Here is a 16,900-nt window from a genome sequence, read left to right as displayed (position 1 = left end):
TTCATTCCCACCCCTTTTATGTCCTGGGCTAGGGCTGAAACAGGCCACGGGCAGAATGCTGGGCTGGTGCCCGATCACTTCTGAGTAGTTCAGGGTTCCATCTCTGCCCCAGTGGTCTCCACCTGAATCCAGCTCAACACTTGGGAGACTGTGAGTAGAGTACCAATGGAGTTCCAAACTCGATGCCTTGCTCCCAACAAACAATGGCCTCTCCCCAGTGACTCGCTTCCCTCAATCCCACTTGTAAATAAACTTCAGTATATATACCCCAAGAATTTCTCCAAGTAGTCTAAAGGTCAGGAGCCCAGGTATTTACCTGTCTCTGTGAAGTTGCTAAAAGTAAAAAGCCTAAAATGAAAGCCCTCCATCTCTGCAAATGCTAGGGCAGCCTTCTGCCCACACAGCCCCAAACAGGTAGAGCTGGCCAGACTCCCATCGACCGCCCATCTAGCTCCCCTGGCGGGTGGCGACAGTGGGAGTGTCTCCCTTTGCCAGCTGGTCTAACTCCTGCACGTAATGAAAATACTGCTGGGCCCCTGTCCCCCACCCACAACATGAATTCTCAGAGCAATCACAGTAGCAAGTACATTTATTATAAAAATAGATGAATATAAAATAAGTGTGTTTTAACTTCTGGATACATGATAAATGCTATTGCAATGAACAGTCTTTCAATTTCAGTTTCAATGCAGACGTGGCTGCCATGGCTGGGGATGGGCCCCCTAGTGGGATGTGCAGCTACAGTATTCTGTTCTGCAAACCTCCCGATACAAGGCAGGGGTGGGGGACAACAAGAGAAGGAAATTCTACCCTGGGGACTGCACATGTGGCTCCCACAGGCAGCCACCCCTTTCTGGCAAGCTGTGGCATCTCCAAGTGCAGGCTAAGGTGGGGCTGGCAGGATGCACACTAGCAGCAGACTGCTCTGGTTTCAGCATGACAGAGAGATGAGACTGGGCTTCCCTTGCCTGATGCTCCTGACCCCGTCGTCTCTGCCTCCACCCCCAGCCCTGCTGGCAGCTTCCTCTGACCCAGCCTGTTCCACAGCCAAAGGGGGACCAAGGTGAACAACCAGAGTGCCCATTCTAGGGGCCTTGATCTCAGCAGAGCTCAACCCATCGTGTCTGAGAGCAAGCACCCACCCTGTCCCCGAGGGAGGCTGCATTAGGCAGAGGCCCACAAGGGCACAGGGAAGTCCTGGCTCACTGGCAGCACTCGGCCACATGCCTGAGGAGCTCTTCGCCTTGCTCATCACTGAAGCACCGCAGGCAGTGAGGGCACTGAAGGTCTCCCTGGCCTCTCTGGGCTGTGCTGGGGTGTCCGCCTTCTGCAGGGGGTTCCAGTTCCAGCTGCTGGGACCCAGGCCCTGGCCTGCAGCCGCCAGGCACCACAAGCTCCAATGCATCAGTTTCCAAGTACTTGGCAGTTTTGCTTCCAGTTTGAATCCAGCAGGGGTCTGGCTCTCGGACGTCCTGGAGAAAAGGCAAAGGTCTGTTTACACGGGCTGTGCTGAAGGCCACAAAGCCAGGTCTCGGGTTCCAGCAACAAGTGCAACTTAAATCCCTCGCCTTGTGGAATTCCTGTTCCCCAGAGACCAGACAAGGAGGCGCTCAGCGAACAACTGAAGAGATCACACACACGTCATGCACACATGAAGGAGCAGGCCTGAGTGGGGTCCACTCCCCAGCCCCTCCGCACAAGGCCTGAGTGGACCTATCGGCTCTAGGAGACCTGACCAAGAAGGTGCCTCTGAAGACATGCTTCTCCACCACCACGAGGTGGGGAGCAAACTGAATCCCAATCCCACTCTGTACCTCCTCTGGGGCCTGGGGTGCTGAGCAAGCACTCTAAGCACTTAGGGGGCCTCCAGTATCAGCAGGGGAGTATCCCTGCCTCGGCCACACCAATCACGTGGCACAAACACCCATCCTCAAGCACTGCAGCCTGCAGGGCCTGTCATTACTTGTTTGGGACCATCATTCCAATAGGCCTTGGCACTTCTACTCTGCATCTAAATGTGGATTTTCCTCAGTGGACTGCAGTTCATCACCCATGCCTTCAGCACCACTGTCCCTGGGCGAGCCACTTAGGGACTGAGCAACAAGTGCTCCCAAGGCTCAAGGGGCCAGAGGCTACAGTTGAAAGGGATGTGGAGGCCACTTAGTACAAAGTCCCAGTTTCTACCAGGAATTTTGCCCTTGGTGCTAAGGGAGAATTCCTAGGAGAATCCAGGCCTATAGGTCTGGAACCAGTTTCTTTGGCCCAAAATCTTTGAAAGGCCACCTGAGACCATCCTCATGACTGTACCATTAGCAACCCTTCAATCCAAATCACATGCTTCCTCACATTCATGGAGGCCAGCAAACCCACAGGCAAAACCAAATCCCAGAAAAACCCACACATAGTCATGTTGGAAGATGCTCCCATTCCTACCCAAGGAACATGCTGGAAAATCCCCACTCTAGGTCTACCTGCAGTCCCAGGACCTTAGGAGAACCAGGAATTGGGGGATGGGGAGCCACCCACCCACTTGCCATCATGTGATGCCAAGAAGGCTATGGGGTCTGGGCAGGGGCTTGGGGCAGGTCCTGCTGTGGCTGTTGAAGCCATCAGAGCCTCCTTGTCAGCCTGTAGACTTGTGGTGAGGACAGAGGCCCCACCATGACCCCCTTCTTTGTCCATAAGTAGAAACAGTTGCCTGTGTCCAGGCTCCCTGCTGTGGACTTAGTTCAAGGGTGTGGAAGAAAAGGTGTCCACCATGACCCCCCTGTTCCCCTCCCGGAAGAGAGGAGAAGAGGCACGTGGGTGCCACAGGTCACACAGTGAGAAACTTCATCAGTTCTGATTCACACCGGGCCTCCTTCAAGGCACCCACCACGGTGGGAAGAGCACTGAGCCCAGGGAGTAGACTGCAGGGCCCGCTGGCCTGTGAGACCCAGCTGCATGTGAAAGGCTGAGCTGGGGGACGTTACTGGACACCTAGGGCTATCACATCTACATGACAGGGTAACCAGGGTTCCCGCTCAGTGCAGGAGAATGTATGGGGCACCCAATAGGGAGACTAAGGCCCAGGACACATTCTCTGGTTGCATGACAGTGGCAAACAGGGAGGCAGAACAGGCCCTGAGGATGGCCACCTCTGCTACCATAGGTTGCCATGCCAACCCCCTCTATTGCTAAAACAGTACCAGAGTGAGGGTTTCCACAACCACGCCCTAGGTGCTAGGTAAGGCAGCTCTGCCCAGAGCTGGGAAGGGCCCAGCACAACCCTTCCCACCAGCAAACAGGGTCTTAGCAGACACGAAGGGCTCAAGATGCATGAAGAGAAAAACAGAAACACTAAACCTAAGCAAGAAGAGAAATGCCCTCATACTCTACCTGTCTCCGGGACACCTGGTGCAGCAAAGAGGTGACCTTCTCCTCTAGCTCTTGAATCCTACTTTGAGCCCGTTCCCGATCTGCCCTCTCTGACATGAAGTCATCCTTGTAAGCAAGAATCTAAGAAGAGACAAGACACGCTTCTGCTCAAAGAAAGAGAACGTCCCCACTGGGCTTCTCCCATCTGCCCCATGACCACTGCCCACCCTGAGCCCTTGTCCCAGCCTGTCCTGAGACCACAGCCACCGCCTGCAGGCAGACCTTTGGTCAGCGCTGCCCAGACCCCCAGGGTGGAGACCTGCTGTTCCAGCAAATGCGCCCGCTCCAGGGCAGCGTCCCGGGCCGTCCTCACGGCTGCCAGCTCCCGCTTGACTTCTGCACAGTCGTTTATTTTCTCCTCCAACTGTCTGTTAAGCCGGGAGATCTCCTTCCTCATCAGCTCAGGCTCGTGGGGGGCCTGCAGTTCCCTCAGCTGCGCATGGATCCCCCTCACGTACTCGTCCCTGCTGGCATCGTAGCGCTGCCACTTGGCATTGAGGTCTTCCACCTGAGGATGCGGAGCCGGAAAGCTCCCGGCGAAGGCAGCTGAGAAGCTGCTCCAGCCAGCACCCAACTGTGAAGCTGTTACCAGCAATAATTCACGAGCGAGGTTTTCCTCTTCAACGCAAGCCGCCTCCCTGTGTTCTGTGCAGAGGGGACACTAAGCCCACCAGAGGGTCCTGGGACACTGTGATAATGCCCATAGCAACGATCTTAGACAGAGTGGACTTAGTACAATTTTCCTGCCTTAAAAACTGTACTTCCCGATAGTAATTCTTGTACTTCCTTTAATTGACTTATGAATCAACTTTGAGGGGATGGAGGAAAGACAAGACATGTCCTGTACAGGCCTTAGCCTAAAAGGTAAGGTCTCTGGGGACTGTGTGTATCAAGCCAAAGTGGCCAGAGGGTGGGAGCAACCTCTGGGCATCAGCCAAGGAAAGAATCCTCACATACAGTTAGTAAGAGTGAATGTTCTGGCCGGGCGCGGTGGCTCACGCCTGTAATCCTAGCTCTCTGGGAGGCCGAGGCGGGCGGATTGCTCGAGGTCAGGAGTTCGAAACCAGCCTGAGCAAGAGCGAGACCCCGTCTCTACTATAAATAGAAAGAAATTAATTGGCCAACTAATATATATAGAAAAAATTAGCCGGGCATGGTGGCGCATGCCTGTAGTCCCAGCCACTTGGGAGGCTGAGGCAGAAGGATTGCTTGAGCCCAGGAGTTTGAGGTTGCTGTGAGCTAGGCTGATGCCACGGCACTCACTCTAGCCTGGGCAACAAAGTGAGACTCTGTCTCAAAAAAAAAGAGTGAATGTTCTTCTCAAATAAAAAGTTAAAGACACTCACGTGAGTCACCTTCTGTTTTAACAGTCGATTTTCTTCCTGTAACTCCTCAATAATATTCTGGACAGAGGCGTCCCTGCCTGTATGCTCTGGCTGCATGAGGAACGAGCAGAAAGGAGACACCGTGTCACCACATGTGAGAGCCGATGAGAAAGCTGGACCTGCAGGCTGAGGCCACAGGTCATCACTGCAGCCCATCACTGCAGCAGGCAGTGACCGTTCATTTGACAGAGAAGCAAAGCAAAGACAAGGACTAGCCGACTCCAGCCGTGGGGGGACAAGGAACCACCCTCTCCCTGCCAGGCTCCCCACTGGGGCCAGGCCACAGCCTGAGCTGAAGGTCTCCAGGTCACATCATCCTTGACGCTATTCTTATTCCAACCTACCTGCCAGTTTGAGCTGTTTCTTTTAAATATTCGGGATTTAAACATTCTAAAGTCTAGAACATTTACATATACCGGATGCAGTAAAATCTCATTGCTTGAGCCCTGCCATTGTCACAGGGAGTAAGGAGGGCAGGAAGCTCAATCCTGTTGTACACCAGAGAACCCCCAGCTGCTGGGGTGGGCCTGGCTGTGTGACCAGCTTACCTCCTTCAGAGCCCGTGACACTGTCCTATCTGCAGACAGCCAAGTTCAATGTGGTGCTTCTGGACGTGGCAATCTAACCTGCGTCTCATGCAGGGTTGGGAGATTCGGTCATGGGAGCCACATCTCAAACAAAACCCTGACAGTTGGCAGACCTAACTGGAAAGTCTCGTGAAACACCCTTTTGTACCCTAGAAATTCTGCACATTGAACAGTGCTGGGGATGTGTATCAATGACATCATTTTTGAGAATTCCCCTCAAATGACAAAGGAAGTGCATGCCCTAATCCAGCCTGCACTGGGAAGCCCCGGGTGACTCAGCTGAGTCCAGGGCTGAGAAGTGACACTTATTTAGAGACTGTGATGAGATGCCTGTCCTACCCTCCCATCCCCCTACCACTGGCCCCACACCCATCTCATGCTGACCACTGTATGTGGCTCTTTTCAAACCACCAGAGGGAAATGACTCAAAATTGGACAAGAACCCCCCACCTCCTCCCAGTCAGCGAATTTTCTTTTGGTTTCTGAAATATAGTTGTGTTGTTCTCAGGTTCCCTTTTTGTGGAATCCACCCAACTGAGATGGGTGGTTCTCAGATCAAATTTCTCCGCAACGGGTACTTTGGTGAAGCTGCTAATAGGAACTGGATGTCCCAACTGTCCCAGAACATCTCAGAGCACGTGTTTCTGCATGAATCCTGTTGCTGCCTCAGAGAACTACCTAGAGGGACCCAAGTAAGAGGCCCTGTGCCAGGCAGTGCAGGCAAGATGCAGCCTCAGCCTGGCTCACCACAGGACCGGGGTAAGGTGTGTCCCACGTGCTTCCGTTTCCCTGTCTGTCCCACACAGATCACAGCCCCCCAGCGGGAAGCACAGTGACCAGCACCTGGTTCCCAGTAGTCTCGGCCCCACTGCTCCCTGCTCTTCCTGCCTAGGAGCCCCCTGGTTTCCTGGGTGTGCCCCCAACCTCCATGATGGCCTTATGTGATTCCTGATGCTAAAATCCTCACAGTCCCTGTCACCTCCACCAGACCCTATACATAGCCACAGCCCAGATCCAGCCTGTCCTGGAGGCCCAGTCTTAGGCCCCCAATGTCACCTGGTCCTTGCTTTGATGACAATGAGGCTGCAGCTCTGAGGACATCCAGGTCCTTTGGATTGTGGCAGGCCATGCTGCTGTCAAGGACATGCCCAAAAGCCAGCTTCGACTCTTCATGAGGCCCACAGCTGTGCCAGCCCTGATCTACTTAGATATACGGAGCCTGCAGACGGCCAGCACTCATGTTCCTCCTGGCAATTTGGGCCTAGCCCCTGCACATGTGCCATTTGGAGGCACTGCCCTTCTCCAGCAGTATTGCCTCGCTCTGCCTCAGTTTCCTCATCTACCCAACACACATGTGACAGCACTTCCTCAGGGCAACCCCTCCATCCCCCACTCTTCCTTCTCATCCTCAGCTGAGGCAGATGACACCAGAGTACCATCTCCGCAGATGAGTGCACGGTCAGCTACAGGCCCAGTGTGGGGCTGGTGAGGCAAGCTACCCTGCGTTCCTATTGCATTTTGCATGTTCCATCATTCTAAATGAAGCTTTGACCCATCAGCTGACTCTCATTACTGAGAACAAAAGTGGGCTCTGGGGTACCCCCTGACCTCTGAGATTGCTAAGGGATCCGGGGGGTCTGTAGGCAATGCCTCCTGCCACACAGGGTCTTCATCACGATTTGGTTACACTGTGGCCTACCTTGTCGGGACTCTTCTCCTCTACATCCCCTTGTGCATGCTGTCGTTCACCTAGACACTTGGCTAGATGCTGGCACATGTGGGCAGTGGCAGCCAGTGTCCTCCGCAGCTGGTGGGTCTCCTTGGCCAAGGAGTGGCACAGAACGTCACTGGCAGCCCGGGCCCGTTCCTCCTCTGCCACGCTCCTCCGCAGCAGGATGACTTCCTTCTCTCGCTCATGCTGTGGCTGGCTCAACAGCTGCTGCATCTCCCTCTCTTTTTCTTCTAGTCGCTCAGTAAGTCTCTCAATTTCCTAAGTGGAAGATTTAAAAATACAGTTTATGTGATTAAAAGATGCAATGCCAAAAGCAAACGTTCATAAAGCAACAGAAAATCTGGCATGGAGACTGTTAACTGGCATGTTATCACTAGATAACAAATGTACTCACTCGGAAGGCAGGCCTTTGAACTAATCATTGTCTTTGGAGTTTTTCAGCCTACAATGTTCTGTTCTGAAACATCATTTAAAATTCTATTTTCACAAGCAAGTTTATAATTTAAGATTTTACATCATGAAATCATTAAAAATTCCAAACACTTTTTTGCCAGGAATGATGGAAACTCCACTACAGAGGGTAGCCCCCCCAAACATATGTCCACATCCTAACCCCTAGTACCTGGGGATGAGAACTTACTTTGCCATAGGGTATTTGCAGATGGAATTAAGATAAGGTCATCCTGGATTAGGATGGAACCGGTGTCCTTATAAGAGGGACAGACAGAAGAAGGCCACACGAAGACAGAGATCGCAGTGATGTACCTACGAGCTAAGGCCCCAAGGACTGCCGGCCATCACCAGAAGCTGGGAGAGGCTGGGAAGGATCCTCCCCTCGAGCCTTCAGAGACAGCCAACACCTTGATCTCTGGCTCCTGGCCTCTAGAACTGTGAAAGATTAAATTTCTGTTGTTTGAAGTCTCCAGTTTGTGGTACTTTGTTACAGCAGCTGTAGGAAACTAATACACTCAACCCAAATTACTTCTTTTTCTTATTATTATTTTTTATTTTTATTTTGGGGGGTCTTCCAGTGAGGAACAGAAAACCTGCTAGACAAATTCTAAAAAAGCTATAACACTCCCAATTACTTCTTTAGGGGAAAAAAGTCCTTAAAATGACAACTTTTTAATATCTGACCTTAAATTCATGCTTTTCCATTTTCAAAGACCCTTCCAACAGTACATGAGGGAGGTTCAGCAGGCTCAACTAGTCCCATCCTGCAAATGAAGAAACAGTTCCAGAAGAAACAGTTCCAGAAGAAACAGTTTCAGAAGAAACAGGGACGAGCCCAAGCGTCCCCAGGAGGAAATGGCAGGAGAAGGACCCAGCTTCTGCCTCAGGTAATCACTTGCCTCCTACACAACATGAGGGACAGACACCAAGAACCCAGAACCTTCTCACCACAATGGAACAAATACCAGGCCATATTACTAAGGGAACCCTGAATTAGTATTCTCTTAACTAGCTTTTTTATTTTTTTTTTTTATTTTTTTTTTTTTTTGGGTTACACGATTCTAGGAATTAACTAGCTTTTTTAAAATCACGAAAACAGTATGTGCACTGTTAAAAAAAAGTTCAAACATACAGAAGTAAATAAATGTGTAAATTTCTTTCCTCTCCCCCACACCCTTCCCCATCTTTCACTCTCCAGAGACCATCACTGTTTATTATTTGGGCACATATCTTTCCAGAACATTTATAAGCATCTATAACATGTGCATATTTTTACACAGAGGGATCACACAGCAACACTGCTCTTCCCCTCATCAATTATCTACCTTCTTCCACGCAGCATAGAGAAACCCGCCTCATTCTTATCTATGGCCTGGAACACCATGATGGATTCCAGATTTATTGAACACGACTTCAACTGATGAATTCCTTATACTCTTGCACAAATATATCAATGGGAAAAATGCCCAGAAGTTGCATGGCTAGTATTGTTTGAAGAGTAAAGAAATAATTGGTGGCATTCAGGAACACAGCCACTGGGCCCAGCCCTGTCTCCTGACACTCCTCCACCCAAACTCTGTGGTATCCATGATAACCTATTCTGTAGGATAATAAGCCTAGCATGACTGCATCACTGTAACCAAGTGACTCAGAGAACATTCTGAAATTCTCACTCAGGGCTTTTCTTCTTTCTTTTTTTAAGAGATGAAGTCTCACTTTGTGGCCCAGGCTGGAGTGCACTGGCCCAATCACAGCTCACTGCAGCCTCAAACTCCTGGACTTAAGCAATTCTCCCACTTCTCCCAAGTAGCTGGGACTATAGGCCCGTGCCACCATGCCCAGTTAATTATTAAAAATTTTTTGTAGAGATGAGGTCTCACTACGTTGCCCAGGCTGGTCTTGAACTCCTGGCCTCAAGCGATCGTCCTACCTCGGCTTCCCAAAGTACAGGGATTACAGGTATGAGCCACTGCACCTGGCCAACTCAGCATTTGTAAGGGTCCTTTCCTTCCCACCTCCTTGGACCTCACTCTAGAGGCAAACAGAAAGAGAGGAAAGAAGAAAAACCTGTTATGATGATCCGATGTAGAAAAATTAGCAAGACTGGCAACAATAGGTGCACAAATGAAAAACAGAACACCTCACGGGGACAAGTCTGCAAACTGGATTTTTGCCCAAAGGCATCCAGCACCTGCATTCCATCGTCCCATCACCGCACTACCTTCTGACATTGCAGCTCTTGGAAATCTCAGGGGTGCCTCCGTTTCCTGGCCAGGCAAGATCTGTTCTCATGAGGCCATTACTTTCACCTGTCTGCTTTATGACTCTCATGACCCTACCCTTGAGTACAGACCAGGCCTTTCTGTGCTGAAGGAGGAAAAGAGACATCTCTCTAAAAGCCAGCCAGTTGGCATCAGCACCTGCTCCTGGCAGGCGGCCCTGCAGCCCCAGGCTGAACCTCCAGGACTGGGAGACGGAAGGGGCCTGAGGACCTGGTTCTTTCCAAGAGCAGAGGGGGCTCTAGACTCTAGGACAAGCACTGTTCACTCACTTGGGGCCACCACCCACGAACACCTGAGCCCCTCTACATGGCTGCAGGAGGCCAGCTGATGCCAAATCACTTTGCCTGGATGCTGCCACACAAGAGGGCATGCATAGTGCAGCAGGGCATATTTAACCAACTGCACCTCCTTAACATAAAATACAGCAAACAAGAGAAAGAATGCCAAATCCCAATGTCAGCTCCAGTTCTCACTGCTGACTGTTTCCAAGGTATTGAGCCTAAACTATAAACACAGGTCTGTTTCTTGGCTTAGAATTTGTTTTTCTTTTAAAATTGACCATTTTTGAAGGCCATTTTGAAGCATCCAGGCCAAGTGATTTGGGGCTTTGTCTCATGTTCCTACTCTGAAGATAGTGCAGTAGGATTGCTCCTTGGAAATGTCATAGACCCCTGGCCAGGCATGGCCAGCCACCCCTCATCTGGCTTTGTTTCTCCTCAGCCAACACCACAGCTTTGTCACTGGTGGCAGAATGAAAGTGCCCCAGAACAGTGACCTTTTTTGCCATACTCACCTGAACTAGATCTAATTACTCTCAACAGTGGCTCAAAAATGTGCATGGAGGCCAGACACGGTGGCTCATGCCTGTAATCCTAGCGCTTTGGGAGGCCAAGGTGGGAAGACTGCTTGATGCCAGGAGTTTGAGACCAGCCTGAGCAAGAGTGAAATCCCATCTCTACAAAAAATAGAAATATTAGCCAGGCATGGTGGCACACACCTGTAGTTCCAGCTACTCAGGAAGCTGGAGCACAGGAGTTTGAGGCTGCAGAGAGCCTCTGTACTCTGGCCTAGGCCCGGGGGTTGGGGACCACAGCTATAAACAATACCAATGAAGGCCAGTCTCCCATGGAATCATAAATTCAATAAACTTCTAAGTCCCTACAATAGCCACAGTGGCTGTGGCAGGAGCAGCCAATGCTTTCTAAGCCCCCACCCTACACCAACCACAAGATAGTGACTATCATTCCCATTCTACAGACCAAGGTAAACTGAGGCTCACAGGGTCAAGACAGCAGATGGAACAAATGGGTGAGAGGCAGCAGCACCAGTCACCCTGGCCCCAGTACCTCCATCTACTGCAGCTCCCTCATGCTCTACTCAGGGATAGAGAACTTTGGGTAAAACCTGATTTCTAAGCCTCTTTCTTGTGCTGGTCAAATGGAGACAGTAAGAGAAGCAAATGTCTCTACAGATGGGGGGTAGCACGCCCACAGGCTCCTGAGGCTTTCCAAGAGCATGGCTCTCTCTTGCCTCCACACTCTAGCCCTCGGCACTGGGCCCAGGCCCACATGGATGCCCAGTAAACATCTGGGAATAAAACAGGGCCATACAAAGGCAATTCAGGACCCAGGCCCTGTTCTCAATCAGTTCACAGCACAGGTACAGAAAAAACATGGACATATGGCTGCAAGTAGGGGGTGGGTAATTCTGATAGACTTCCCAGTCTTTATTTTTGGTCTTAAAAATCAGCTTTCAGCCGGGCATGGGAGCATGAGCCTGTAGTCCCACCTGAGATGGGAGGATCTCTTGAACCTAGAAGTTCCAGACCAGCCTGGACAACATAGTGAGACCCTGTCTCCTTTCAAAAAAAACTCAGCTTTCGAACATCAGTTTATAAATAATCTGGCTCACATGGAAACTTGCTAGATGACAAGATATACCCTGCTCAAGGCTGGCTTCTTCCCTCATCACTAGGGCCCTGCCACAGCCACTGAAAGGGAGGCTGAACCACTGGGAGGCAACACACTGCACATCAGGCTACTGCTCATGGCAGTATGGCGGCCCTAGAAAGGGCTGCCTGGCTCACCCAGCGCCCAGCAGTGTTAGGGCCCCAAGACCCCTCAAGCCCTTGGGCTCCTAGAACTTGTTGCTGGCTCTGCAGTTGGAGAGATTGTGCTGACTCCTCTGACTGCCTTTTCCAGCTAGTGACAGTTCTTAGAACACAGCAGCACCCTGACCACTCTGGTCAGAAAGTGAGGTCTAGGCAAGACTTTCAGCTTTTTTTTTTTTTTTAAATTTTTTTTTGAGACAGAATCTTGCTCTGTTACCTTGGCTCAAGTGCCGTGGTGTCAGCCTAGCTCACGGCAACCTCAAACTCCTGGGCTCAAGTGATCCTCCTGCCTTGGCCTCCCAAGTAGCTGTGACTACAGGTACATGCCACCATTTTTGGTAGAGATGGGGTCTTGCTCTTGCTCAGGCCAATCTCGAACTCCTGATCTCAAGCAATCTGCCTCGGCCTCCCAGAGTGCTAGAATTACAGGCGAGAGCCACCTCACCCATCCAGAGTTTCAGCTTTATAAACACAGGCATGACACACAGCCCATCTCTCAGGAAAGCCTGTTGCTGAGACCCACACACACAAGTGTTAAGAATTCTATTAAGAGTTTTGTGGATCAACTTTAAAAATAAGAGGTATAGCCTCTTGGCTTTCATCTCTTTGTTAGTTAGCTGCTGTAACAAAGTACCACAAACCAGGAGTCTTAAACAACAGAAATCTATTCTCTCACAGTTCTGGAAGCCAAGTGTCAGCAGGGCCATGCTCCCTCCAGGGGCTCTGGGGAAGACTCCTCCCTTGTTTCTTCCAGCTTCTGGTGGTTGCCAGCATTCCTTGGCTTATAGACACATGACTCCAATTTCTGCCCGTCTTCACATGACCTTCTTCTCCCTGTGTCTTCACATGGCCATTTTATACACCAGTCATTGGATTAAGATACACTCTGATTCAGTATGACTTCATTTTAATTTACTACATCCGCAAAGACCCTAAATCCAAATAAGGTCAGTTTCCAGGTGGACATGAATTCCAGGAAACCCAGTATAGTACCCTTTCTCTCTCCTTCCCAGGCAGACCTTATAGGGTGCCTAGGTGGAGGGTGCAGCTCGGCTCAGGGCTGTTCCCATATCAGGAGCTGATGAAACTGTGAAAGAACAGGAACAAACAGGAATTATAAGAAAGGCCAGTGCTCTGAGCCCTGACTGCATATGTCAAGCCATCAAGATGTGCCCTGGGGAAGCAGCGAGACAGCAAGACCCTTCCTCACTCTGGAAGAGCTTGAGCTTGGTGGAGGAGCAAGGCAAAAAGTAAGGACAAAAACTACCACAGCCTATTGTTTTGTTTTATTTTTTTTTTTTGAGACAGAGTCTCACTTTGTTGCCTAGGCTAGAGTGAGTGCCGTGGCGTCAGCCTAGCTCACAGCAACCTCAGACTCCTGGGCTCAAGCAATCCTGCTGCCTCAGCCTCCTGAGTAGCTGGGACTACAGGCATGTGCCACCATGCCCGGCTAATTTTTTTCTATATATATTAGTTGGCCAATTAATTTCTTTTTATTTTATAGGAGAGATGGGGTCTCACTCTTGCTCAGGCTGGTTTCGAACTCCTGAGCTCAAACAATCTGCCTGCCTCAGCCTCCCAGAGAGCTAGGATTACAGGCGTGAGCCACTGTGCCCGGCCTACCACAGCCTATTGTAAAGGGTATACCCTACCCTATTGCCCTCCATAAAGAGTATGTCAGAACAGGGAAAGAAAAGCTGGAAGGGAAAGAGGGCTGATATGCCAGGACCAGGCTAGGCCTGTGAGGCCAGTCCCTGGAGTAGAGACAGGATGGGGTTAAGCAGTAATGATATTCCAGAAAGTCTTAACTGAAGGAGGTTTGCACAGTTATCCAACCAGTCCTTGTGTTACAGATGAGGTGAGGTCTTGAGTTCCACTATGGCCACAGTGAGGGCCGCAATTCACTGGCCTGATCTGGCTCCATCACATGGTGGCCACAGCTTGGCCACAGATGCGGTGGTTACTTCTTCATGCCTCTGAGCCTCAACATCCTCTCTGGGAGCTCTCAGTCGCTACTGGTCCAGGGTCCCTGTTCCTAATGGGCTGGCTGACATGGCCATAGAAGAGAGCAACCTACCAACAGCTTGCTTCCTCCAATGACTTTAACTCTGCACTGCTACCCACATCCTCTAGGACACAATAAACCTCTCCATTCTTCCACAGGTTCTGTGATTGACCTCAGATTGAATGTTGGGATGAATAATAAAAACATAATTGCATATGATACCAGATCATTAAAATGCTCCCTAATTAAAGATCCCAAAAAAACCCTACATGTCAGAAGTGGGAGGACCAGTAATGCTGGGACCATGAACTTGGTTCTATCTGGAGCCATAAGGGACCTGTTGCGATGAGTTCCCAGTTAGTGGCCATTGATACAGAGGACACTGGGGACACACGTGAGCTGAACAGCAATGGCCATCAGACTGCAAGTATAATCCTGCTCTGGTTGTTAGGTGTCCACAACCCCTAACTCACGCATCAACATTCTGGCGATGAATTCTAGATGGTCTGTTTGGGTCCTGCTCTGTACTCATCTGGGGCTCCCGGTGTCCACAACACTAAAATCTGCTGGCACAGACAAGATGACCTCCAAATTTCCCTTCTGCTCTGATGAGTCATGATCCACCTTCCAGAAAGAGGGAGAGAGCAGGAATGGGGAAGACATTGGCTGCTGAAGGTATTATAAATAATGCAGATATTTTGACAACATAATATTAAGTAAAACCACATAGATACCATGAATTCAACCATGCCAAGTGTATGTATACTATATGCACAGAGGAAAATCAGGAAGGAAGCATGCCAAGAGATTAACACTAGTTATTCCTGCATTGTGAGACTAAGGTAACTATTTTATTCTTTATTTTTATTTTTTGGATATTCAAAATTACTCTTACAATCAGAAAAGGAGGTATATTTCTTTTTCTGTCTAAAGTCAGGCGGTGGGGCCAATCCTGGAAACAAAATCTATCTTTCACAGGCTGCTCCTTTTGCAGGCTTAGTTTCTTTCCTGAGAAAACTGGGATAATAGTCATGGACCAAATGGAACACTAAATGCCTGAGTTCTCCCAACTGTTTGGGGCGCTCACAAATAACTGTTACACAAAAGTACTGTTACTCTTACTTCTCTTGCGCGTAGGCCTTTCATAAAAAATAGACGTAACATCAATGACGAGGATGAGAAGGAAAAACGACTTGTCTGTTATCAGACACGGCTGTGCCTGCCAGGCACAGAGCCGAAGTGCTACCAGCGAAAGACGCGCTCACAGGTGAGGACTGGAAGGGACCGAGCACACAGCATCCCGGAACCAAGGCCCCTCACAGGCAAGCCCACCGCCCCGCGGCCCGCCAGCCCCCGCACCTGGCGCAACTGGGCCTCCGCTGCGCCGCTCTCCTGCCGCCGCAGCTGCTCCCGCAAGCGCGCCACCTGCTCCAGCAGCGCGTCCACGAGCGACGGCGCAGCGTCCCCCTCGAGCGCCGCCAGGCGGGCGCGGAGGCGCGCGATGAGGGCGTCCCGAGCTGCCAGCTGGTCCTGCAGGCGCCGCAGCCGCTGCTCGGCCTCGTGGTACAGGCTGCAGAGCGCGGCGGCTACGCGCGGGGTCCCCTCCCGCCCGCCGGACCCCGCGCCCCAGGACGACATGGCCGCGGCCAGCCTGGGAAGGCGCGCCGCCGCGCAACCTCCGCGCAACTTCCGCGACCGGCCGGGCTGCGGCCTTCCCGGAACCTTCCCCGGCGCGCCCCGCCCCCCGCGAGAGCCCAGCCCCGCCCCCCGCGAGAGCCCGAGCCCGGCCCCGCCCCCCGCGAGAGCCCGAGCCCGGCCCCGCCCTCCGCGAGAGCCCGAGCCCGGCCCCGCCCCCTGCGAGAGCCCGAGCCCGGCCCCGCCCCCCGCAAGAGCCCGAGCCCGGCCCCGCCCCCTGCGAGAGCCCAGCCCCGCCTCCCGCGAGAGCCCGAGTCCGGCCCCGCCCCCTGCGAGAGCCCAGCCCCGCCTCCCGCGAGAGCCCGAGTCCGGCCCCGCCCCCTGCGAGAGCCCAGCCCCGCCTCCCGCGAGAGCCCGAGCCCGGCCCCGCCCCCTGCGAGAGCCCAGCCCCGCCTCCCGCGAGCCCCCGAGTCCGGCCCCGCCCCCCGCGAGCCCCCGAGCCCAGCCCCGCCCCCCGCGAGAGCCCAGCCGCGCCCCTGCCGTGCGCACCTTGGTCTCACCTTCACCCCACGCCCACCCGCGGTTGCGGGGCCGGTCCTAGTGGCCCCATCCTCCCTGTATCTGGGGAGTTATCGGGGAGTGGAGGGTTCGGCGGCCTCTGATGCAGCTACTGACGGGAAGCAAAGAAGGGGACGAAGACGACCGCCAGGTATTGACCTGAGTGAGGGGCCGAATCCGCCCCCGGGGCCACACACTGGCTTTCATGCAGGGAGGTCAGGAAAGACACCCATGGATGAAGAACAGGAGGGAGTCCTGCAGGTAAATGGGGAAAAGCCTTCTAGGTGGAGGGAATGGCAAGGGCAAAGCCCCAGGGAGCATGGGATGGGCCTGACAGAGAACCTTTGAGGAGTTAGGGTGGGCGGAGTGGAGCAAGCCGGGGAGGGTGCGGAGTGGCCACCGGAGGGACAGGACAGATTGAGCCCAGACATCCCTGTCGCCAGGACCACCCATGGACACTGGGCGAGGACCTGCAAGACCAGGCCCAGCTCCAGGAGGGGCCCAGTCTTCCCCAAAGCCCTGCGGGCTGTGCGCAGGCAGAGGCTGGCTAGGGCCCTGCCGCGCTCCTCCCTCTGGTGCAGCAGAGTTAGGAGTCACCCTGCTCCTTGTCCTGTGTATGGAGCTCATCTATTGGCCTCCTGGGACTCTTGGGAAACAGACAAGTGTGGGAAGAAAGTGGAAATGGCCCCAGGTGTATCTAAGCGGCTTGCAGCTACCATCACCTTTGCTCCTGAAA

The 16,900-nt window shown here is 52.3% G+C and overlaps 1 protein-coding gene and 1 non-coding gene across 7 annotated transcripts; both read right to left on the bottom strand.

Moving 5' to 3' along the window:
* Positions 1-571: 571 nt before the first annotated feature.
* Positions 572-15,701, bottom strand: TNIP2 (TNFAIP3 interacting protein 2). 6 transcript variants are annotated; one of them, XM_075992890.1, is made up of 8 exons: positions 15,331-15,420; positions 12,643-13,053; positions 8,259-9,605; positions 7,089-7,379; positions 4,764-4,853; positions 3,677-3,925; positions 3,379-3,498; positions 572-1,472 (listed from the first exon to the last, which is right to left on the bottom strand). In XM_075992890.1, the coding sequence occupies exons 3-8, from the start codon at positions 8,277-8,279 to the stop codon at positions 1,203-1,205; spliced, it is 1,041 nt and encodes a 346-aa protein (XP_075849005.1). In that variant the 5' UTR covers positions 8,280-9,605; positions 12,643-13,053; positions 15,331-15,420; the 3' UTR covers positions 572-1,202. The 6 variants fall into 6 exon arrangements, with proteins under 6 accessions (XP_075849005.1, XP_012592851.1, XP_012592843.1 ...); XM_012737397.3 differs by lacking the exons at positions 12,643-13,053; positions 15,331-15,420 and adding an exon at positions 7,887-8,009 and having other exon boundaries at positions 8,259-12,132; XM_012737389.2 differs by lacking the exons at positions 8,259-9,605; positions 12,643-13,053 and having other exon boundaries at positions 15,331-15,701.
* On the bottom strand, positions 8,140-8,201 carry LOC142861482 (U7 small nuclear RNA). Its single transcript, XR_012912708.1, has one exon. It is a non-coding gene; the product is annotated as a U7 small nuclear RNA (small nuclear RNA).
* Positions 15,702-16,900: the final 1,199 nt, after the last annotated feature.

Source organism: Microcebus murinus, chromosome 16 (assembly GCF_040939455.1).
Source record: "Microcebus murinus isolate Inina chromosome 16, M.murinus_Inina_mat1.0, whole genome shotgun sequence".
NCBI lineage: Eukaryota > Metazoa > Chordata > Mammalia > Primates > Cheirogaleidae > Microcebus > Microcebus murinus.
This window is presented reverse-complemented; position numbering and strand designations above follow the sequence as displayed.

What these genes read in the sequence shown, in the direction of transcription:
- TNIP2 (XM_012737389.2), bottom strand. Translation starts at nt 15,609, where the DNA reads ATGTCGTCCTGGGGCGCGGGGTCCGGCGGGCGGGAGGGGACCCCGCGC. An exon ending in CGCATTTGCTGGAACAGCAG is followed by an intron (nt 3,499 to 3,676) that starts GTCTCCACCCTG and finishes GTCTCTTCTTAG; the next exon opens with ATTCTTGCTTACAAGGATGA. An exon ending in ACCAGGTGTCCCGGAGACAG is followed by an intron (nt 1,473 to 3,378) that starts GTAGAGTATGAG and finishes CCTTTTCTCCAG; the next exon opens with GACGTCCGAGAGCCAGACCC.